Source organism: Triturus cristatus, chromosome 2_2, assembly GCF_964204655.1.
Source record: "Triturus cristatus chromosome 2_2, aTriCri1.1, whole genome shotgun sequence".
NCBI lineage: Eukaryota > Metazoa > Chordata > Amphibia > Caudata > Salamandridae > Triturus > Triturus cristatus.
Window position 1 is genome coordinate 846,812,618 of NC_140582.1, and position 24,084 is coordinate 846,836,701.

General features: G+C 50.0%; 1 protein-coding gene across 1 annotated transcript in view; it reads right to left on the reverse strand.

The window, feature by feature from the left end:
* UCHL1 (ubiquitin C-terminal hydrolase L1) overlaps positions 1-24,084 on the reverse strand; it is a 504,068-nt gene that overhangs the window by 135,756 nt on the left and 344,228 nt on the right. The window contains exon 5 of the mRNA XM_085643316.1: positions 15,256-15,322. Within this exon, the coding sequence (XP_085499442.1) occupies positions 15,256-15,322 (67 nt within the window). The remainder of the gene's footprint in view (positions 1-15,255; positions 15,323-24,084) is intronic.

Below are 24,084 nucleotides of genomic sequence, written 5' to 3' on the forward strand. Positions count from 1 at the left end.
GCTCCTTCTCTCTGCCCCTGCCTCCCCCCCCCCCCTCCTCCTCCCAGTAGTCTTTGAGCCTGGGTACTACCAGGTTATAAGAGTGTGCTGAGCGGAGGGGTGGGCACACATGGCTGCAAGTTCATTTTCAAGAACATAGGCCCCACATTTTGGGTGGCCTTGAACGCAATGCAAAGCACCTTAATCAATTCTTCTGATCACCGGCAACCAGTGCAGTTTGAGTGACGAGGAGACTGAAAGATATTTGGAAGGTTTAACAAAAGTCGCACAGCGGAATTTTGCACCATCTGCAACTCAAGGCAATGTCTACGCAGATTCATGAAAAGCCCGTTGCAGTAGTCTGCTCTAGATAATACCAGGGCTGACACCACTAACTTCTTTAATTCCGCTGGGATGAAAGGCAGAATCCTTCTTAAAAATTTTAAGGTGAAGGAGGCAGAGCTGACCTGGTTGACATGCCCTTCAAAGGAGAGCCTCGAATCGAAGGTCACCTCCAAGTTCCTAACCTTCTCTTTAGGGCAGGGGAGCGGACCAAACTCTGGCGGCCACAACGCAGGGGTCCAGAAATTGTTTTTGCCAAAAGTAAGACTTCAGTCTTACTGGTATTTAACTTCAAAAATTTGAGGTCATCCAGCCAAGCCCCAACCTGGCTGAGACATGTATGGAACTAGGAAGAAGTTTCATCAGGGGAGCCTGTCACTGAGACCACTATCTGGGTGTCGTCCACGTAAGATATTGCAGCGAAGCCCAGAGATCGAATTAGTCTAGATAGTGGGGCCACATACGTTAAAGAGGGTAGGGCTCAATGACGAGCCCTGCGGGACCCCACATGGCAGTGAGTATTGTTACCTGCAAAGGCCACAAATTGTTCCCTCCCTGACAGGAAAGATTTTAGAAGCGCTAGCGCTTTGCCACAGATCTTTATGTCCTCCAGAAACACAGGGATTCTCCAAACAGGGCACCCTCCAGCATCAGAGGATTAGGTCTCCATGTAGGGATCGGGGGTCTACACTCGAGGTTGTTAGAGCATCAGTAATGGGCTGTGGTCGGAGAAAGTCCGCCCTAGGTATTCAGTGTGCCTGATGAAGCCACTAAAGTCTGAGGAGCACAAGGACATTTCCAGTTGTGTGTGGAGTGGATGTATAGGTGAAAAGAAAGTATTCCCTGTCACTAACATGTTGCACCCTCTAAATGTCTTCTAGTCCCCAGTGATCTCTCCCTTCTTGAAACCCTGCTGTGGTGAGATTGGCCTGCGCTCCCGATAAGGGAGGTGGAAGTGGTCCAATGAGATATCCACTACACAATTAAAGTCCCCTTCCAGGACCATGTGCCCCCACCATCAGCCATATGAGCAGAGACTAGAAAGGCCACCTGTTATTGATTTTGTGAATATACACAACCCAGTGTAATATTGCGGCCAAATAGTCTCCCTGCGAGGAGGTCATACCTTCCCTCTTTGTCTATCAGGGTTCATGTTGGTTCAAAGGGGACTCGTGCTTCTATCCAGATCAACACCCCACTGCCATACGCCGAGAAGCTGGTGGTGAAGATCTGTCCCCTCCACCGCCTATGCAGTTTTTCCACCTCACCTTTGACTAAGCGTCTTGTAATACAGACATTTGTACGCCCCCTCTTCAAATAGTTGTGAATGTTAATATCAACCCCAAACCTTTGACGTTCCAAATAAGAAATTTCACTGTATGGTGGGTTGACTACATCTTTGTAGTGATCGCCTTGCCCCCCCCCCAATCCCGCCTCTCCTGAAAAAGGAAAAAACATTCCCACTGCTGCAAGTTAAACAAATCAAACCATATGCCGTCCACATACATTCCAAAGTGTTAAAGGGGTGCCGTCTGATCCACACAGGGTCAGGGCTTGGACTGAACTTAGAGGTTTAGTCATTATCTCAACTGCTGTTTTCGGGGTCACGGTTGGCATGGTAAGGTTACCTGCTAAGGAGGAATCAGAGCCTGAGCCCTCAGTCCCTAAAAACATGACCCTGCCTCCAATGGGGGTCCCTCAAACGATTTCAGCTACAGCCATTAGTGCCGCCGCTCTTGCTCTGTTTCAGAGTTTTTGATGAGCTTTGCGTGAGACTCCGCCTGGATCTTTTCCTGGGCCCTCGGGGTCCCGTTCCCGGCCCGCAGGGGCCCTCAGTTTTATATGTATCAATACAATCCCATGCTGCTTTGGGATCCTCACGAGGGAGTCATTCTGCCTAGGACTATACGGATATAGGCAGTGAAGATCCGAGAGTATTGGAGGCCCTCCTCAGTGTCTTGAACACCAAGAACAAAGCCCTCCTCCGCTGGACGTAGGTGGTTAGTCAGGGAAAAATTGAGATTTGTTGCCCACCACGAAGGGACCATCATTTCGAGCTTTGTGTAGAAGGATGTCTGCCTTTGTAATGTAAGAGCCTGGCCACTACAGGGTGCGGAGGGCTACCTGGAGCTGGTTGTCTCGCCGGCACCCAGTGGGCTCTTTGAAGGGTGTGGAATGTCAAGCACCCCGGTGCCACCACAGTGCTGAGCCAAGACTAAGTGACCCTGTACCCTTCTTCCACTCCTTCCGGTAAACCGAGGACTCTTATACTGTGTCATCTACTTCAGCCCCGCACTCCAGAATCCAGACCCTATCCGAAAGTTCAGCTCCACAATTTCAGACTCCACTTTCACCTTTGTGTTCTGCACAGAGGAGCCCCAACCCCACTGAAACAGCATTTATATCCTGGTGCAATGTTGTCTTGGTGTCCGCAATAGCGTCTAGTATCTTAGTCAGCTGTTGTACTGGGTCTGCCTTGGTTGGGGCTTCAAGGGTTCCCTGCATCCGTCTCATGGGTCTTCCTCTTGGCCTGCGGTGGCCCCTGATTGCTTTGGCATATCCTTGCCCATCTTCTAGTCTCAGATTGTATGCAGTGTCTATGTTCTCAGCCGTGGTCAGATTGCTCCACCTCAATGCATCCCTGCAAATGTGTTGTGCACACTCAAAGTTCGAGCAAGTAGTAGAGTTGTGTGTGGTTACTCATGTCGTGGCGCACGGGGGGGGGGGGGGGGGGGGGGCACAATTCAGCCAATGTGGGCCCCAGTGAGGCATCCACCAGTCCCCAGCCCTTTATGTGGCAAGGATCAACCCAAAAAAAGGGGGCCTCCATCTCTGTTCTGTGAAGACCAAGTCTAACTGGGGCCAGTCAGACGCCTGCCTTAGCAGGCAGGCCCAGCCAACCTCAAGGGAGCAAATGGTGTATGTGCAGCAGTGTTCCTCACAGGTGCCGGACTGGAGCAGGGATCCAGCCAGGAAGTAGCAAAGGAGAGTTGTCCAAGTTCCCCAACCCAGAGGGAGAGGCCCAAATTGTGGTAGGTCAGGCCCCAAGTCCTCATGCTGGAGAAATGACCACACTGACAGCATACTTGGGTACGGACACTGGCCCAGGGCATGTGCGCCCGGCCCCTTTTATTTGCAGGGTCACCGGACAAGTGACGCCTGTGGTGGGTGGGTGTAAAGTGTGGGGTACAGAAGGCAGAACACTAGAGCGTGTCCAGCCGGACACAACATCCCTCCCAAACTTAAACACACTAACGTCCAACCTGTAAGACAACAGCACCGAATGGTTTTCAGGTCGTCAGCCAGGCAGCGTTGGAGCTTTGGACCGTATGGTCAGGATGCTAGAGTCCGCCTTGGAGATTTACTTTAGGCCGGCCTGGTCTTGCGGTGTTGGAGTCTATGTACAAAGTTCAAGTATTGGTGCATCTGGAGCGGTGGTGGAGTTCACTCTGGAGCTCACAGGTGCTCAGGTTCCGGTGGACGTCAAACCTACAGCTGTTGAAGAAGAACTCGGTGTGGGAGGCCTTTACTTGGAGGTGATGTGCTAGATAGTCTTTTTAGCTCCTGACAGCTGAGCAACTTCCAGCTAGCCTCTCTCGCCTGGACTCCTCTCACTGGAGCCTCTTTGAGGGCCTTCCTGCCGGGCTGCCATGGGACTGTGCGGGCTTCGTGTAAGCCACGCAAAGGAGTCGCTGAGGAGATGCCAAAAGGACTCACAGCCAAGTCGCTCATGTAGCCAGAGAGGGTAGTGTCTCGGTCTAGGTGTTCTCGCAGTCAGGACTCCGGTCCTACACCTTCCTTCGATAGTCTTTGGGTGACCAGTCTTTATCTGTGGCCTCCATGCTTCCCCTGCCTGTCGTGGAGCTGCTGCCGACGCATTTCCTTTTCGGATTCCCCTCTCAAGGGAACTCCATTGGGGCCCTTGCCCCTTGATTGCCACATGACCGTGGGGGCTGTGCAGGGCTTTCCATAGGCCGCGCTGAGGGGTCGCAGCGGAACTCACAACAGGGCCACGGCCAAGTCTTGTGTAACCCCAAGGGTGGATATTCCAATGGTCGGGTATGCTCAACTTCGGCAGGCTTCAGGTGGACGGTGGCACACAAGGTTACCGGGTGGCTCGCCTCAAACTCAGTTTGTCTGAAGTGTGGGGATCCACTCTGGTGGTGTGCTGCTTGGTGAGGATGCATCTGGATGATGAACATGATTATTTTCTATCAGTTGGGCACATAGGCGGCGATCTTTGGCTTTAGGTGACCTCTGGGAGTGAGGAGGAATGGAGGGACTTCTCAGCCCATGTCTTCGTCTTGCTGAGGCTGTTCTTCACCCGTGGCATCTGCGGCGAGATGCGGGATGCTGTCCGACTTGGACTGCTGATGCTTGGAACTGGACAGTCGTGTGGTTTGCGCTGGCTGCGGCTTACACTTTGTTCTCCCATTGGGCTGTCTCCAGGGACGTCTGTCTGGCTTCGGGACTGGACCGTCCCACTGGGAAGCGTTGGAGACGCAGTTCGCGCTAGCTGCAGCTTACATTTGGTTCTCCCATTGGGCTGTCTCAGGGTCGACGGTCCGGCTTGATTGCCGTCTGGTGTCTCAGGGTGTGCTCACCTTGTGGCGGTACGAGTCCTCTTTCCTGTCTCCTTGCTCCTTTTCTCCTGCACGCCTGTGGTGGTTGCCTGCCCTGTGACGTTGAGTCACTATCCTTCCTTTGCGGAGTGGCATCCTGCCACTCTTTTCCTCCTTCGAACCAGGTCCTCACTTGGATGTGGTGTCTTGCCACACGTCTGTTTGCACCACATGGACCTCTCGCTGGTTGCGTCCAGTTCTTGGGACTGTCTTCAGCAGACCTGTCGCAGGTCTGTCCTGTTGGTAGGACTTGCTTCTTCCTCTTGGGGACCTTTCACAGGGTCACAAGAGGTAGAGCCAGCACTGGTCATACAAGTCTGCCGCAAAGAGCAGAAACAGCCTTCCTAACACCCGATGTAGCCCGAAACCAGGGATACAAGGTTCTAATCGAAAGAAGACAGGTGGAATAATCATCCCACCATTTCACTGGAGACCCCCCCCCCCCCCCCAAGATAAGGGTCCCCTTCACTTTACTAGGTCCTGAAGAAAGCCCACTTGACCCTTAGGGGCATTATAGAGGGCTGAAACAGGTCGACCTTTTTATGGACACTCTACAGTGCATTAGACCGTAACTAGTCTCTTGTGCACGCTAAGCATTTTATTTTTATCATCTCGAACCCAGTTTAATTAAAGGTGCGTACTGGTTTTGAGTTTTTTTTTAGAATACGTCACTTCACCATTCACCAACACCTATTTTTAAGATCACTACTGAAATAACCAGTGGGATAACCTCCGGGTGGAGGAAACTTATTACTAACCCAATGATTATGCCGTCACGTTAACAGAGCGGAGAACCTAAATATACCGCTTTAATCCACCTGTTAAACGTGAATGAGGGTTTCTTAACGGTACACGGTACTGTCACTGCAAACCCTGGTTTTTTTCAGGCTTAGTGATGCACTCTCCACCTGATTTTGACCTTTCACAGGCACCATCCCTGCAGGGATTTCGCAGAGCTCCTCCTCTTGAGGGCATCATGCTTGCGCCTCGTGGAACTTGATCCTGCCTTTTCCCGGGGATGCTTGGAGGAGTTGGCCACTGAGTGGCGTGCTCCATGCTGGCAGTGTGACTGGCGTCCGGCCACATGTTGCCCGACGTTGGAACGTATGTTGTTGTGGCGGCTTGCCACGTGGGCTGTGCAACTCTTGCCTGTTTTGGGTCTCTGGCAACTCCTTCTTGAGGCAGTGTGAGGGAGGACACTGCTGTCTTCTGCCCACAGTGGGGCTTTCCTGGCATGGAGGAGATGTAGAGGATCTTCATTCTGTCTTCAGCAGTGCACTTTTCTATGGAGAGGAGTCTCTCCTGGGCGCCTGTCCGTGTTGTTGGGTTCCTGGTTGTAGGAGTCATGCACCTCGGACTTTGCGCTCTTGGTCCTTTTTCCAGGTGTCTTCTGGCACTTGGTGTGCCAGTTGTATATCTTGCGGTGGTCCACTGAGGGTGAGTGGCGCAATTTCCTCGCTTGCAGTGGCATCACCAGCCACTGGGGTTCGTGCTGTGCTCACTTATCTCCTCTGGGACTTTCCCTTTCAAGCTGCCACTCTGCGAGCTTTCGCTGGGAAAAACAGATCTCCAACTGTAGGCTGCCGCAGCAGTGCTTTCTGGCTCTGGCAGTCTGTGTTGAAGCGTAGCTTCTGTCCTCTGGGGCGGGGGCAGCTTTACTGACGTTACACGTGGTAGAGTTCCTCCCCAGCACAGCAACCTTTAATTCATCCCACTGGGCAGTCCATAGGGGTAGGGTTGCTGCGCTCTTGTAGCAGTCTTTGGCGGTGGCTACTTCATACTTGCAGTCTTAGCATGTGCGTTTTGCTGGTAGCTTCTATGTTCGGTCCTTGGAGCACTGGGCATTGCAGGATCTTTCCTTCAGATGCTTGCCTCTGTCTAGCACCCTCACATGCAGGCTGTCCTGCAGGGTTGTCTCGCTGGTTTACTCCGGGCCACGGACAGCTGGGGTGTCAGGAAGCACACCACTGCGTCAGTGCTGCGGTTTCATTGCCGATGCAGTACCTCCGAATGTCCACTAGATGGTACTGTAACACTGCTCGGACAGCCTCACTGTCTGCAGGCCCTTGTGTCCCTCTGGGTTTGAGCTGCGTGTCCACAAGTGCTCCACGGCGGTGCTGCCAGTACAAGGACTGCCAGTGTAGGAGTTGGTTATGCATCCACTCACTTGCAAATTTATTTTTGCTCTCAGCTCGTGGAACGCTCCTGGCCAGGCAAGATGCATGGCACCGATTCTCTCCTCTCAGTTGCTGGCGTTGGGGCCTTTAAATGAAGAGCTGATTTGCGGAGGCAGGGCGGCTCAGGAGCAATCATGCCTGTCGGATGGGTAACATTCTCCTGCGGGTGCCTCCTGCTCATGGTGCGGTATTATATTGAACCGCTAGATGGCGCGGATGCTTCACAAGGCCACGGCAGCCTTCCCCACGCTGCAGGCCACGCAGTCTTGCGGGTGCTGTGAAGACAGACGTCAGGGCATTTCGTGCAGGGTGTGCTGCATGAAGGAAGGTCAGTGCTCCCCTTTTCCTTGGTGTCACTACTTGGGCATGGTCGTGGGCTCTCGGTGCCGCGCTGGTGCTGGGTCAACGCAGCACCAACGCCGAGAACAGTGTGTCCGTTCTTGTAGCAGCCGCTACATGCAGGCTAGTGGGATGTAATATGGGGACTATGCTACGGCTGCCTTTGTAGCTCTGTGGGACCTACTTGACGACCCCTGTACAACATGCTCTAGGGGGTGGCATTCGTGCTGGCCATGGAGTGGCAGAACCACGCTTCTCACCTGCAGGCAGGGCAGTCTCTTGCTGTGGTCGGCCAGCCAAGTGCACACTTGGCAACACAGTGCTGCCCTTGAACCGCACAGGTCCTTCATGAGCGTGGTCCATATCTTTCGCAGAGATAGTCGGCAGCCTGAAGGCACCTCTGCTGTGGTGCTGGCTTCGTATCTCCTCCCTTTCACGAGGCTCACTTTCCCACCACAGAGCTGGTTAGGATGGCTGCAGCCATAGGTGCAGGAGGGGATGGCTTCAGTTTGCAGTGGCCTGCATATGAAGCCACAGTCTGCTGTGTTGCTAGCGTCGCGGGTCTTACATTTGGTGCGGCAGCCAGGTCAGCATGCCTTCAGGTGCAGGGGCAAACTGGAGGTTGCATGGCCAGGTGTACCACAGCTTTGGTGCGGTTGTCGCTTCAGCTGCAGGAGTGGACTATGGTAAAGCAGCACTTCCCCTCCCAAGTAACAGGGACTCAGCTGCTCCCTTAAGCGTGGGATAAGAATAAAAGGGGTTCTCCAGTATTGGTATCTTTCATAGATTAACATGCCTGAATCATTCCCAGTTGTCGGAGTGGGAGCCCCACGGTACATAAAAATAGCAATATATGCATATAGAAGCCATATCATGGGTAACCTAGAACCAGGAAGTAAAGTAGCCAGAAATCAAAAGGAAAAATCCTCCACTTGACTCATTATACATGATCCAAACTACAGCCAATCAGGCGACGGCACCACCCAAGTGTGATCCAGAGTGAACAGAGCAGAGAAGAGCCTCTGAGGGGAGGTGGGTGGCATGTGAATCTATGAAAGATACCAATACTGGAGAACCACAGATTACAGGTACGTAACTTTTGTTCTTCTCCAGTATTGGGGTATCTTTCATAGAGTCACATGCCTGAATCAGAGTAGAGCGCTATATAGATACATTACACGCACACACCAACAATCATAGAATATCTACGTCAGAAAATAGCAAGGAGGCGGGAAGAACAGAGGCTCACCTTATTTAAAGAGATTACGGAGAACCGCCTGTCCCACAGACGTGTTGGCATCGCTGGCAGCTTCCAAACAGTAGGGCTTGATAAGAGTGGTAGAGAAAGATTAATCTAGTAGAATGTGCTCCGAATGGTCTGTAAAGGCCTGCCTGCATGCTTATGACAGACAAATTGCAGCAGAAATCCAACGAGCAATGGACTGTTGGGATATTGGGTATCCTGTATGCATCTTTCCATAAGCTATAAATAGCTGATCAGATTTTAGTATTGAAGAGGTCCTCTGTAAATAGAATTTGAGACACCTTGTCATCAAGAGTATGTAAAACCCTTTCCACAGGCGATTGAGGATTAGGAAATAAGTTTTTAAAATGATTGGTTCGTTGAGATGGAAGTCCATAGGTACTTTAGGCATAAAAGTGGGGTTAGTGCGTAGCACTACCAAATCTCTGGTGAATTGAAGGTAAGGCGGTTTATAGTGAAGGCTTGAATGTCACTAACCCGCCTAGCAGATGTGAGGGCTAATAGAGAGACTTTCCGAGAGACATTTTAAATATGCCTTATGAATAGGTTTAAAAGGATGACGCATGAGTTGGGAGAGCACAACGTTCAGATGCCAGGATGGAGGTGGACGGCGAATGGGAGGAAACATGCGAAAATCCCTTGAAGAACTGCTGAATGATCCTAGAAGAGTTCAGAGAGTTGGAACCATCCTGTCGGAATATGGAGATAGCCGCTAAAAATACCTTAAGGGTAGAATGCGAAAGGCCTGATCTTGCCAAATGCAAAAAGGCAAAATTTGTTCCGGTTTTGCATGAATTGGATGAACATTGGCGTCATGGCACCAAATGCAAAATAATTTTCATTTAAGCCTGTATGTCTTGATTGTGGAGGGTGCTCTAGCATTGGCCGAGACTTCTCTACAGTCCGAAGGAATATCTAAGTGAGCGAATTCAAAGCGCTCAGGCACCAGGTCGCTTAGTGCAGGGATGCAGGATCCGGGTGGCAGATCTGTCCGTTCTGAAATGGATAGAAGGTTCGGTATTGGTCGCAACGGAATGGGATCGCATTCGGAGAGGAGGAGTTAGGGGAACCATAACTGGGGAGGCCACCGGGGAGCTATTAGTATTAGGCTCCTTCATTTTCCGGAGAACCTTAGGAACCAACGATATCGGTGGAAAAGCGTAGGCATAAATCCTACCAGTTCAAAAACATTCCTGCACAATCCCTTGTGGGGAAGCGAACTAGCAAAGAATGGGCAATTGCGGTTCAGACTGGTAGCAAACAAATCCAGATTGGGCAGACCCCACTCCTGAAAAATACGATTCAAGGTTGGTGATGACCTCCCACTCGTGATTGGAAGTTGTTGATCAGCTGAGGGCATCTGCGAGAACGCTGGAAACTCCCGGGACATGGATTGCTGACAGACTTATCCGATGTTGGATTGTCCAATCCCAAATCTCCTAGGCTTGCTGAGACAATAGTGTAGATCTTGTCCCACCTTGTTTGTTCAAGTAGTGCATACTTGTGTTGTCCATCCGGAACACTGATGCTCCGAGAATGATTTTGCGAAAAGATTTTATAGCTAGGAAGATTGCCAGCAATTCCAAGAGGTTGATATGCCAAGTTTGTTGCTGAGCATCCCATCTTCCGCCTACCGTCAGTCCTTGCAGGTGAGCTCCCCATCCTTTTAGGGAGGCGTCCGTGGTGATGACGAAGCTTGGAGCTTCTATTAGGAATGAGCAGCCTGCTGCTACATTTTTCTTGTAAGTCCACCGTAGTGTCCCTTATTTGAGGAGTGATGTGGATGAGATTGAAGGATCCCGAAACATGTAGCCAGTGTTTGTTGAATTCCTCTTGCAGAGGTCTCATTCTGAGACGGCAGTTGGGGACCAGAGGAATGCAGGATGAAAGCATCCCCAGAAGCGACTTGAACTGCCGGACTGAATCGCACTCTTGATCACAGTATCTGGGCAAGTTTGCAACGTTTTTTACTTTGTTTGAGACAAAGGCTTGTGTTCGCAAAGTGTCTATGGTGACTCCCAAGAACGTACTGTTTTGCGATGGGACGAGGTGAGCCTTGTCCAAGTTGATGGAGGCCCAGAGATTGGAAAAGAGACATCTGTGTATGAAGTTGACGATGTTGAAAGAATTTGCCTTGATAAGGCAGTCATCCAAATAAGGAAAAAATTGAATTCCCTCCAGCCGAAAGTGTGCAGCCACCGGTGCTAAGACCTTAGTAAAGACACGGGGTGCGGAACGTAGTCCGAAAGGTAGGACTTTGAACTGAAAGTCCCTGCCAGCCACTCAACCTCAAGAACTTTGTGTCTGGGTAGAATTGGCACATGTAAATAAGCGTCTTGAGGGTAGAGGGTGATCATATGATCCCCCGCACTGAGAAGTTGAAGGATTTCTTGCAGAGTTAGCATCCGGAAGGATAATTTGAGATGTTTGTTGAGGGAGCGAAGATCTAGAATGGGACGCCATTCTCCTTATTTCTTCTTTATCAGAAAAAATCTTGAATAAAAGCCGGTTCCTCTTTGCAATAGAGGGACTACTTCGAGCGTTCCTTTTCGTAGCATCAAATTTATTTGGGCAAAAAGCTCTGAGAGGCGAGCTGGTCCTTTGGGAGGAGAATTCGGAGGAAGTTTTACAAATTCTAGAACGTGGCCTCTGGCTACAATGTCCAAGACCCATTTGTCTGTCATCTTCGACCAGTTTGAGTAGTAACGGGAGATTATTCGTCCAACTTTTAACAGGGCAAGTGGTAGAGCAGGTGGCAGTTGTCACTGCTTATTGGACGTATCACGTCTGCGTTAGGTGGACTTCCTTCTATTTTGCGAGTAGGAGGTAGATGGTTGCTGTCTGAATGATTTGACGCTGGGCAGAGTAACGGTTACTTTAATAGGACTGATTGTCTGCTGATTATATCCTCCGATTAGAAAAGGATCTGCAGCCTCTCGCACCCCGAAAGGGCGGTTTACCAAAATGAAGCGTTCCGAGAGATCTGGCTGTCTCGGTATCCTTTTTAATGGCCTGTAGGGCCTAGTCAACATGCTGCCCAAAAAGATGCCATCAAAAGGCATATCAATTATTTTAGCCTGAACCTCCTGGCGAAATTATGTTGATTTTAACCAGCCCTGCCTCTGGAGGACTGCGGCACCTGCCAGTGGTAGAAAACCTGTCTATGCAACATCCACCGATGAATCAATATAATCAGCCGAGATTGGTTCCCCTTACTGGAGGATCTTGAGCGCCTCTGACTTAGAGGGCTCAGGCAACATGTCGATGTAGGGAGAAATATCCGACCACATTTGTCTATCAAATCGTCCTAAGATAGCCAGTGAGTTAGCTGCACGAACTGTTGCTGCCGTAGTGAACACCTTTCCAGTAGCGTCCAGACGTCAACCATCCTGATCCGGAGGAGCGGACAGCAGAGAGGAGGATTCTGTGCTAGTTGTTGAGCTGCTTGGGCGAGAACGGAATCTGCCTTTGGTTGGCCCATCAAGCATGCAAGCGAATTCTCCAGCGCCTTGTATGTTTTTTTATCAAGGCGGGGCAGGACCGCAGGAACAGAAGCCGGAGCTCCATAACTTTTAATCCTTCTTGCCAAATGAAATCGGAATAGACCGTACTTATTTTCTTGGTTGGTCTTTAAAATCATAAAGGAAACAATCATCCTTTGTTTCTTTAGGCAGTAGAAAACACTGTAGCCCTCTCCAGAAGAAGGTGAAAACCTCCAATGTCAACAGGAGGAGAATCGACAGGAGCAAGAGTTGAAGGCGACGGAGTTTGAATTTGGTAATCATCCCATTCCGTGAGGAGTGATTGGTCATCCAATTCTCCTTACTCCATCGTCAGGTGCGAGCATCCTGAGATTGATGTGAAGGTACAAGAGAATGTGGCCTGGGCAACCTCAAAGCTGATGAAGATTGAGGCACAGGTGTGGCCGGTATAGAAGCCGATTCAGATGGAGGTAACGTCGATAGTAATCGTCCAACATGTACTGCAGATTGTTTAAAAGAGCCAAAGGCATTGGGGCTGTAGGAACTGGAGCTGCAGAAACAGTCTCCGGACAATATTAGTCATCTTGATCCACATCTTGGTACTTAATGAGGAGTTCAGAAAGGCTCCTGGCGGTACAAAACCTATCCCCCTCATCTGACTTCATCATACTCTTCAGAATCCAGTAGTTCAGGTAACCCAAGAGGAACCTTTGCAGGAGAGATTGTAAGTGAAGATCCACGTCTTTGTAGTAAAGAGGTCGCTGGAGGCAATTGCATAAATGGTGTAGACTGTAGAAGATACTGCAGGCGTAGACAAAGACCAAACCTGAAGAGCCGTAAATGAAGATAATGGTAACGTTGACGAGACTGACTTAGTCGACGAGGCAGTTGACGACACTCCATCTTCGAAGGAGCGTCGATGGTAGATTTAATCTTTAGTCGACGGAACTGGTCTGACCGCGACAGATACCAGCGTTGACGAAGACGCCGACAACATTATCTTCGGCGACTAGAAGGCTGCAGTCGTAGCGGCGACGGAAGGCTTCGTCAACGAAGGCGTCGTCGAGCTAGTCGACAAGGGACCCCGTTTGAGGTAATTCCTTGTCAGAAACCTGCTTTGAAGATAGACTTTGCAATCTTTCTCGGGGCGTAGAAGGCATAGTTTTACTCTTAGAAAATGAGAGCCTTTTTTGAAGTAGAAGGCAACTCAGCACTCTTGGAGGTATGCTGTCTCTTCAACACCTTAGCCCCAGGAGAAGATAAATCTGTCAGCACTCCTCTTTCTAGAGGACGCAGTCTGGACAGAGGTAACACTCCCAACTTCATATAAGGGATTGTCCGGATCTTTAATCTTCTGTAGCCACAGAAGCAGACGCCCCTCTGTCCCTCAGTCTTTTGTGAGAAAGTTCTGCAGATCTTGCAGTCTTTCACCTGGTGATCAGGACACAAGTAGTAAATGCATTTCTTGTGGGGATCTAAAAACAGCCGGTGCTTCCCACAAGTTCGAAAGATTTTTGAAGAAGACATCCTAACAGGAAAAGTTTCCAAAGAACACTGAAAAGAACTGAGCAGAGCTCAGGACCCTTCACACGATGTGCGCTAGAAAATCTGGGAGCCTGAGGAAAACATTCTGGGTGGTGCTGTCACCCGATTGGCTGTAGTTTGGACCATATATAATGACTGACCAGCAATGAAAGTGGAGGATTTTTTCTTTTTGATTTCTGGCTACTTTACTTCCTGGTTCTAGGTTACCCATTACATGGGTTCTATATGCATATGTATTGCTATTTTTATGTACCGTGGGGCTCCCACTCCGACGGGGCATGATTCAGGCATGTGAATCTATGAAAGATTCCCAAATACTGGAGAAGACCCACTCGTCACCATTGTGGTATCTCAGGTCCTAGGCCCTCAAGCTGGAGAAATGACCATGCTGACACTGCATACTTCGGTACTGACACTGGGCCAGGCACGTGCGAGGGCACACTCTCCCCAGAGCCTCTGCCGAGCTCAGAGTCTCAGCTGCCCACACACTGCTTTTCTGCCAAGCCAGACAGCTCCGTCGGCCGGCACCCAGACAGCACATCGCCTCTTGAGGTCTCGTCCGATCTGCAGAGGCCGACATGCTTTGCCCCAGTCACCAGCCTTTGCGATAATGCTTCAAGCTGTGGAGCACCAAGCACAATGCCGTCTGGGTTCTTGCCCGGTAACTCAGACCTCAGGGAGATTCCTTCTGGTAGCTGCACTTTCTGGTGTGGCCCAGCCAGGCCTGTCCCTGGGGCCTGCTTGCAGCTCCGATGATTCCGAGCTGCACCTCGTGGATCCCGGCCCTTTTTCTCCGCTCTTGGGGCTCCTTCTTTTAGTGGTCGATCCGCCCTTTTTAGCAGGCACCTTGCCAGGTAACCAGGTCCGGGACAGCTCCGGCTGCAGCAGGATAAATGGTACGCCGGTGCAGAGCTGTGGGCTCACATATCCGCTATCTTCGACTATCAAGCCACGCTGCCCAGCAACTTGCAGATAGACCAGAAACCCTTCTCTCATTCCAAGACTGGCAATACTTTCAAAATGGTGCTCTAGAACAGATGTTTCGCAACCACTGGAGTATGGCAATCGAGCCGCACCTCAATGGCTAGAGTTTTGGGTTTTCAGTGAGGAGATTCCATTAGAGTGAAGATCATTTTAACTTTTCTAATACGGTGTACTCTATAGCTATATCGTTCTTTTGAGACTACTAGCAAGAGGATGGGCAATAATTCAAACATGTCAATCGATGAAATGATCCAGTGTTGGAGAAAAATACTAAAATGTTAGGGCAATCCAAACATGGATCCCAAAAATCATTTTCTACCTACAATAGGTAAAAGCCAAAAGCATTGAGCATTCATTTTAGGCAAAGAACCAAAAAGCCAATGTTACAATAACTAAAATCTGGTGGTGACGACAGTTTAGCGTAGCACTGAAATGAGTTGTGTAGAGCTCAGTCTTTTCAGTTCATCATTTGACTGCAATACTCGCACAATAGGATCAAAAGGTGTTAACTTATAACTTACCCAATTCAAAGAGGTTGCCATCCACACATGTGAACAAAATGAAATGATAGTTCACTTTATCATCAACCTAAAAATAAAAAGGACAGCTGTAACCTTCAGCGGCTAACTGGAAACATGTTGCAGGAAAAAAGCCTTTACAAATCATGCAAAATGATAACGTATCACACCTAGAATCTTATTTCAAACACTCAACTGCAAGCTTGGAATAAACTCATTGGTAAAACTAAATGCAAAAATGTCCTACCTAAATAGGACTTCATAAAAACAATATTGTTCGGCATTGTCAAAATTGAATATGCTACTTACCAGTATGCATCTGTTCTTGGCATGTAGGGCTGCTGACATTCATATCTGTGCATAGATCGCCGCCTAGTGTTGGGTCCGGATGATTGCACCTTGTTGTCCTGGAAGAGTCTTCGAAGAATCACGAGATAGGTGGCTCCTCCCCTGGACTACAGTGCGCATGGGCATCCTCTCCATCCTTACATTGTTTTTCGCCATTGTGGCAGTGATGGAGTAGATACAGTAGTGATGACCATGCTATACAGTAATTCTGAGTGCTGCAGCCGCTACAGGCGCCGGGGAGGAGGGTGGGCGATATGAATGTCAGCAGCCCTACATGCCAAGAACAGATGCATACTTGTAAGTAGCATATTCAGTTCGAGGCATGTGGGCTGCTGAATTCATATCTGTGCATAGAATACATAGCAGTTCCTCCATTAGCGGCGGCTACCCGTGCCAGCTGCAGCAGTCTGAAAAAGAGTTTGAAAACAGCCGGTCCTACAGCTGCCTGCTGTTTTGAGTGTACATCTACACAGTAGTGTTTGGTAAATTTATGTATAGTGGACCATGTGGCTGCTCTACATATTTCCTGTAAAGGAATGTTTCCTAGGAAAGCCATGGACGCCCCTAACTTTCGTGTTGAGTGGGCTCGTGGGGGAATCGTTAATGTGCGTTTAGCTTTGATGGCAAATTTGAATACATTTAACGATCCATCTGGCTATCCCTGCTTTGGAAATGGCGTTGCCCTTGTGTTGTGGAGAAAAGGCAACGAAAAGTGGTTTTGTTTTCCTAAAGTCCTTCGTTCTGTCTATATAGTACATGAGTGCCCTCTTTACATCTAGTGTATGGAGCATTCTCTCTGCGACATTTTGTGGATTTGGAAAGAAAACAGGCAGTTCAATAGTCTGATTTATGTGGAACTGCTATATCACTTTAGGCATGAATTTGGGGTTGGTACGTAGTACAACCCTGTTTGCGTGAACCTGTATGAATGGCTCTTGAATGGTTAGTGCCTGGAGTTCACTAACTCGTCTTAAGGAAGTAATTGCCACTAAGAAAGCTACTTTCCAGGTGAGGCATTGAATCTCACATGAATGGAGAGGTTCAAAAGGTGGACCCATTAATCTGGTGAGGACCACATTGAGGTTCCACACTGGTGCCGGCGGGTGTCTTGGGGGAATAACTAGTTTGAGTCCCTCTAAGAAGGCTTTGATGGCAGGCACTCTGAATAAAGAGAGGTGCTGCCTGTTTTGAAGATAGGCTGCTATCGCGGTTAAATGTATACGTATGGAGCTGTATACCAGACTGCATCGGTACAAGTGTAAGAGGTAACAGATGATGTTTTGAATTGATGCATCCAGCGGGTTAATGTCATTGTTGTTGCAGTAAATGACAAACCTTTTCCATTTAGACGCATAGCAAGCTCTGGTTGTGGGTCTTCTGGCCTCCTTGATGATATCCATACATTCAGGTGGCAGGTTTAGGTAGCCAAACTCTAAGACTTCAGGAGCCAGATTGCCAGGTTCAGCTGTTGCTGATCTGGGTGCTGAATTTCTCCATGGTTCTGTGTTAAAAGTGTGGGTGTGATCTGTGAGAAGTTGGCCTGATGTATGATGTCACTAGTTATAGTGTACACCTTATATCAGTCCAAATACCCTTATGGTGATTGGTTGTAAAGTCAACCTTATAGACCAGCTATCCTAGTGGTAGCATGGACAAGAGCAGTCTTAGGCTAAACTCTGAATGGCATGTGAAGCCAGCTGTGATACCATATATAATCCCTTGAATACCAAATGAAAGGACACCACAACAGATATATATATAAAATAAAGTGTATTTATTCTAAGCAAACCCTCAGCACTCTTTATGAGTTTAGAGGTAGGTACAACACAGTCTTATTAATGCATACAGTAAGTCACACAGGTAAGTAATACAGTTAGGCCCTAGGGGCCACGCGAACCATATACTAAAGAAGTGGTATAAGAACCACTGTCACGGAAATAGAATAGGCCTAGGCCTAGGGAATCGCTGGGGCTACACTACACTAGCGTTAGTTAGGAAGTGGGAGGCCCACGGGATTCGTGTGCAGAGTGGAAACACTCACGCGTAATGCGTAAAAGTCAATAGCAATATTACAGTTTAGAAATAGATAGATTTAGGACACTTCCGGAGTAGCTAGGAAGTTGAGACTTGAAAACTAGACACTAGGATAGTCACTATCCTGATGAGCACCGGAGTACCCAAGTTACCTAGCCCACAGGCTGCGGGTGCATAGGGGTGAAGATGCGTCGTTTTCGTCGTCAACTCCTATGGATGCCTGAAGAAAGATGCTGACAGGCAGTCAGGAGAGAGTGTCCGGTGGATCCCAAGCCTGGGATCAAGAAGAGAAGAAACCTGCAAGCAGAGGGGACAGAGTCAGGGTCACTAGCCAGTGACCACGTGGAACCAGGAAGGAACCAGGCGATGTCGTGAAGAGTTGCAGGTGAAGGTGAAGCTTGTCGCTGCAGCCAGGAGGACCAGGAAGCGTCGAGGACGACCAGGACCAGGAGGCGAGCTGTCCCACGAAGGCTCTTGCTGTCGGCGGCGTCGAAGTTGGACTAGGACTCACCAAGCCTTGGCAAGCGGAACCCACGAAGAACAAGGGACTTGCTTCTGGTGCAGACCAGGAAGGTCTGGGGTGCTTCTTCTTTGCAGAGAAGCGGGAGCCAGTCTGGAGGAGCCAAACCAGCGCAGAAGATTTCAGGGAGCGTCGTCACAAAGACCACTAGCCAGCGGGCAAGCAACCGGACAGACGCGGCAAGCAGGAAAATGCTGAAGGGCCCCACGCAGGACTCGTGGAGTGTGGGGGGCTGGTCTTCGGTGCAGATGGTGCTTGGGGTTGGGGCTTCTCAATCCCCGGTGCACAACTTCGAGGGTACCTCAGAAGCTGCGCTGTAAGTTACTAGCCACTTTTCCCAGGTAGCCGGTCCCACGTCGCTCGTCGCCTCCACGGATCTCAGCTCTGCTGCAGATGTGGATGAGGGTCGGAGAAGTCTGGAAATCAAGGCTCTGGTCGGGCTCTGCAGTCGGTTCCTCGTCGAACGTTTCACAAAGCAAAGGGTAGTCACTTGATGGTGCCTGTTTGCACAGGGTAGCCACTCCTTGGCTACAAGGGAGATTCTTCAGTCTTCTTCTTTCGTCGAATGTCGAAGGTCCAGAGTTTCTGTTCAGTTTTGCAGGTTCAGGATAATCTAAAGTCTTGAGGCCCAACTCCCACTCTTATACTAATCTGGGGGGCTGGGATACCTGCTAGGTCACGCCTTATGGGTGGGACCTGGGAGGGGGTGGTTACACCCACTTCCCTTTGTCCAGTTTCGCGCCAGAGCTGGGGCTGGAGTGCCCCAGCGCCGGTTTGAACTGGACTATGCAAGGAACACCTTGTGTGCCCCAGGCATGTCTCATTCCTTTCAGCCCACCCTGCCCCAATACACTAAAGGCTGTCTGGGGAGGTGCTAGCACCTCCCCAAGCAGGAAACCTATTGTCCAGGCCTCCCTGGCTGGGATCACTCCCAGCTGCAGGAGGTCAGACTTGTGTCGTGGCAGCAGCATCCATTTTGTGATGCTGAGGCTTTGGTCAGAGGTTACACAGCAAAGTATGATTTTAACATGTCTCTCCCTCTAGAAGGGAGGGATAATATCCTCATCACCAGAAATGGTATGGGGGTATTATTCCAAAGTGTTAGACACCTTACACGACATGTTTTGATACAGCCCAACCATAGTTACCATAACCGTTTAAGATTATAAGGCACTTTAAGAGTATATGGTAGGCTATATCATAGAACAGCTATAAGGACATGGTTCCGAAAGCTGCAGACAGGCTCAGCTCATGCTAGAGCACCATCTCACATGTTACCAAGCACTCTGCCTCCAGGATTGTTAAGGCCTGCCATAGGAGTGACTGATAGGTACACATGTGTCTATATATAAGGTAGGTATAGGAATGCTACACCTAAGCAAGGGGTGATTACACGACCTTGCCCCAGCTGAGTGATCAGCCAGTTGTGTCTGATTGGAAGGCCAGACCAGGGGTGGCATAATACATGCTGCAGCCCCTGGGAGGCCTAGGGTACACCTATGCCCTGGGTACCTAGGGTACACTGTACAGGGTCCAATAAGGTGATCCTTACCAATTGGGAATGTACCTAGGGTACATGGAATCCATTTTAAAGAGAGAGCAGACAGCCTGAGACCCTGAATGGCAGGATCTCAGGCCAACTAAGTCGAAAAACCAGCTAGACACTAGGCAAAAAGTTGGGGGTAACCATAGTCAGATATCCACCTTCCTACATGATCCGCAGCCTTTGATGCGGCACCACGGAAAGCTCTAGAAAGGTGGTATACCATGGTTGGCGTGCCCATGTTGGAGCAACTAGGATGAGTGTCAGTGAGTGTGGTCGCAGTTTGCGTGCCACTAGCGGTATTAATGGTGCTGGGGGAAAAGCGTACACAAATCTGCCTGACCAGTTCATCCATATCGCATTGCCCTGCGACTGTGGGTGCGGGAACCTGGCGGCAACGTTTCGGCATTTTGCGTTTTCCCTTGTGGCGAATAGGTCTATCTCTGGATGACCCCAGTGTTGGAAGTACGGTTCAAGTACTGATGGATGTAGCTCCCACTCGGGCATTTGGTGGCTGTGTCTGCTGAGCAGATCCGCCATCTGGTTGTCTTTGCCTGGGAGGTGTTCCGCCATGAGGAACATGTTCCTTTGAATGGCCCACTTCCACATGCTCTGAGCCAGATGAGACAACTGTGGAGTGTGTGTTCCTCCCTGCTTCTGTATGTAGTACATGGCAGTCATGTTGTCCATCCGGATCAAACACGACTTTGTTGCACAAGTGTACTTTGAATGCCTTCATGGCTAGGAAGATTGCCATCAGTTCCAGAAGGTTGATGTGCATCTTCTTTTGCTGTGTCGTCCATAGTCCCTGCACTGTGTAATTGAGTACATGAGCTCCCCATCCCTGGAGAGAGGCGTCCGCCATCAGTATTATTTGCGGAACAGGCTCTTGGAACGGTCGGCCCTTGCAAAGGATTTGTGGATTCCACCAATGCAGAGAGTTGTATGCCCGACCGCTCACCAACACTAGGTCTTTCAATTGTCCGTGAGCCTGATTCCATTGACATGCTAAGCACTCCTGAAGCGGGCGCATATGTAGTCTCGCGTGCGGGACTATGAAAATGCAGGAGGCCATCATGCCCATCAACTGCATGAACACTCGCGCTGGAAGGGAGTGTTGAGGTTTGAACTTTGTGATCAGCAGTTGAATGCTGTTGATCCTCACTAAATTTGGCTGAGCTGTGGCGGTCAGTGTTTATGGTCGCACCCAGGTACTGGCGTACGTGTGCGGGTTGAAGATGTGATTTTGGGTAATTTAGTGAGAATCCTAGACTGTGAAGGTGAATGGTGAGGGACATGTGGCTGGCACATTGCTGGGCTGACTTTGCCTGAACAAGCCAGTCGTCCAGGTAAGGGAAGACGTGAATGTGCTGTCTCCGTACATGTGCAGCCACTGTCGCTAGGCACTTGGTAAAGACCCTGGGTGCCGTTGTTACTCCGAAGGGGAGAACTTTGAACTGATAGTGATGTCCCTGAATAGTGAACCGGAGATATTTTTTGTGCGATGGGTGTATGGGTATGTGGAAATGCGCATCTTTCAAATCCAGTGTGGCTAGGAAGTCTCCCTGACTGAGTAACGGTAGAACCTGCTGTAGGGTGAGCATATGGAAATGCTCTGACAGAATGTAGTGGTTGAGGGGTCTCAGGTCTAGTATAGGTCTGAGAGATCCTCCTTTTTTGGGATTAAGTAGAGTACACCCCTGTCCCTTGTTGGTTTACAGGCACGACTTCTATTGCACCTTTTTGCAGCATACTTGGTACTTCCTGCTGCAATAATGCCAAGTGCTCTACGGACATAGGACGGTGCTTTGGCGGTATGTTGGGTGGAGTGGACGTTAATTCTAGACAGTAACCGTACTGGATAATTTCCCTGACCCACCTGTCTGTGGTGATGGACTTCCAGACTGACAGGAACTGTTGTAGTCTTCCCCCCCCCTCGACAGGTGTTATGTGGTCAGGGGCAGGGAGAAGGCGTCACTGTTTGTTTTTGGGGGAGGACCTGGTGTTGCCGTACCCACGTCCTCTGCCTTTGGTGCTTGATCCACAATATCCACCTCTATTGTTTTTATCATAGGTACTTTGCATACCCCCTTTATTGTACTGCTGCTGGGACCCCTGACCTCCAGCTGCTCCTCTATTCCCGGGGCGACGAAAGGAGCCACTCCGAAACTGCTGCGACTGCAGGGCCCCCATTGATTTTGCAGTTTGTGTCTTTTTTAATTTTTTCGAGGGTAGTGTCAACCTCGGGGCCAAATAAAAAGTCTGGGTTGACCGGTTAATTTAAGATATTGTTCTGAATTTCAGGTTTGAAGCCTGAGATTCTTAACCATGCGTGCCTCCTCAACATTACGCTTGTGTTGATCGCCCTTGCTGCAGTGTCGGCTGCATCCAGTGGGCATTTGATGGACGCATTTGTAAAGAGTTGTCCCTCTCTGATAAGGAGCTCTGCTGGCTCTTTGTATTCATCTGGCAAGTGTTGTAGCAGTGTTTCTAGTGTGTCATAGTGTGACCTATCATAACGGGCCAGGAGTGCCTGGGTGTTGGCAATGCGCCAGATGTTTGCCGCTTGCGCTGCTATCCTTTGCCTGATGTCTCAAGCACTTTGGACTCCTTGTCGGGGGGGGGGGGTAGGAGCATCACCCGTTGTTTGTGAATGTGCTAGTTTGCGAGCATTAGCAACAACCATGGAGTAGAATGGTAACTGACCCTTAATGTACATAGGGTCTCCGGGTGCAGGCTTGTATTTTTCTTCGATTCAAACACCCGTGCCCTGGTTGTTTCTTTAAAAAGGTCTTTAACAGGTTTCAGAACTCCCTTCAACATTGGCAGAGTTTTGACGGTTTTCTCAGAGGAGGCGAACGTGTCCACTAAGAAATCTTCCTCTACAGCGTCAGAATGGAGTTCCACTCCATTATTGGCAGCAGCCCGTTCTAGGAGGGCATTAAAGGCAGCAGTGTCCTCTGTGGGGGAGGTCTTTATATTATAAAGCTGCGTGTCAGGAGTATCTGGTGCGTTACCCTGGTCGGTGGGGTCATCCCATGCCTGATCTGGGTCTTGCATGTGATCATCAGGATCGATATCCACCGGGTAGGTGGTATCATCCCCTATATAGTCCTCTCCGGCGTCTGCCTCTGAATGCGTAGGAGAAAAAGACGGTGGGTCCTGAAGGAAGGGTTGAAAGGTTTCATGAAGCACTGGTGCAAAACCTGCCAGCAGTTTTTGTTTCAAAGGAATCTTGTATGAGTCCAAACCCTTCTCTGGTGTGATTTTCCGCTTGCGGAGCATCAGCCTACCAGTGTCGGCGTCGATAAAGTGTGCCTGTGAAGGCTCGATATCGATTTGTCCAGTGGATAGTGTCTGTGTTTGGTGGACACGTGTCCGAATTTCGAACATTTTGGGTGCCTTGGGCGGCGGCAATCCAAATGTGATATGCGCCGGCGCAGAGTGTGCTTTTGCGGCCTTGTGCGTTTCGGGACCCGACGTAAGTTGGAGGGTTGCACGGTCCCTGATGCGTTGCAACGACGCTGAGACCTGTTGCAAGGTGAACGCAGATGGCGCTTTGGAACAGATAGGCACCTTGGAGGCAGGCGTCGAAGCGGTGTATCTAATTTATTCCCAGTCTTTGGGTCGTCGATCCGAAGGTGGATATCGACGCTCCTCGGAGCCGATGATTTGGCAGGCGCCGCACCCTTTGATGTCAGACGGATCGACCACCTTGACCTTGGTGGGTTGGGCCGTACCTTCGGTGCCATAGGCCGAGGCGCCTTGTGGGGACCGAGGGCCTTCTTCTTTGGCTCGGCGCCGGAACCCGTCGTGGTGAGCTCGGCACCGAAATCTCTTTTGGTGTGTTCGGTGCCGATGACCTGTGCCGGCGAAGGAGTGGAGGGCTTCGAGGCCTTCGATCCGATTGCAACCAGTTTCACTTTCGGTTTCGATGGAAACAGTGCGACGGACGGTTTCGGTTTCACTGAAGGAAATCCAGTAGTCTTCGATATTAATGGCTCCTGTGAAATGTTCGAGGCCGGGCCTTGAGGCGGGGCCGAAGAACTGTGTGACTGATCTTGGGTAAGGCCCGCAGGCGATCCCTCGACCTGAGCCTTATGACGACTTTGTCTCTCGGCCTCCGTATCGACGGGTTGGCCTAGCTCTTCGCTGGAGCCATCTTCCTCGGCCCCAAGGGCTTCATTGTAGTCTCCTACCTAGTCGACTACGTCTTCGTCCTCGAAGATCACCTCATCATAGTCTTCCGATGGGGATTCATGTTCGGAAGCGTGGCTGGAGTCTGTCTTCTACGCTCTCGGCTTCCTCATCCTCGGTGCTGAAGATGTTGACCGGGGCAGGCGCAGATTGCTGTGCCTCCAATCTCGCTGCCCGTCGATTCCGCAGA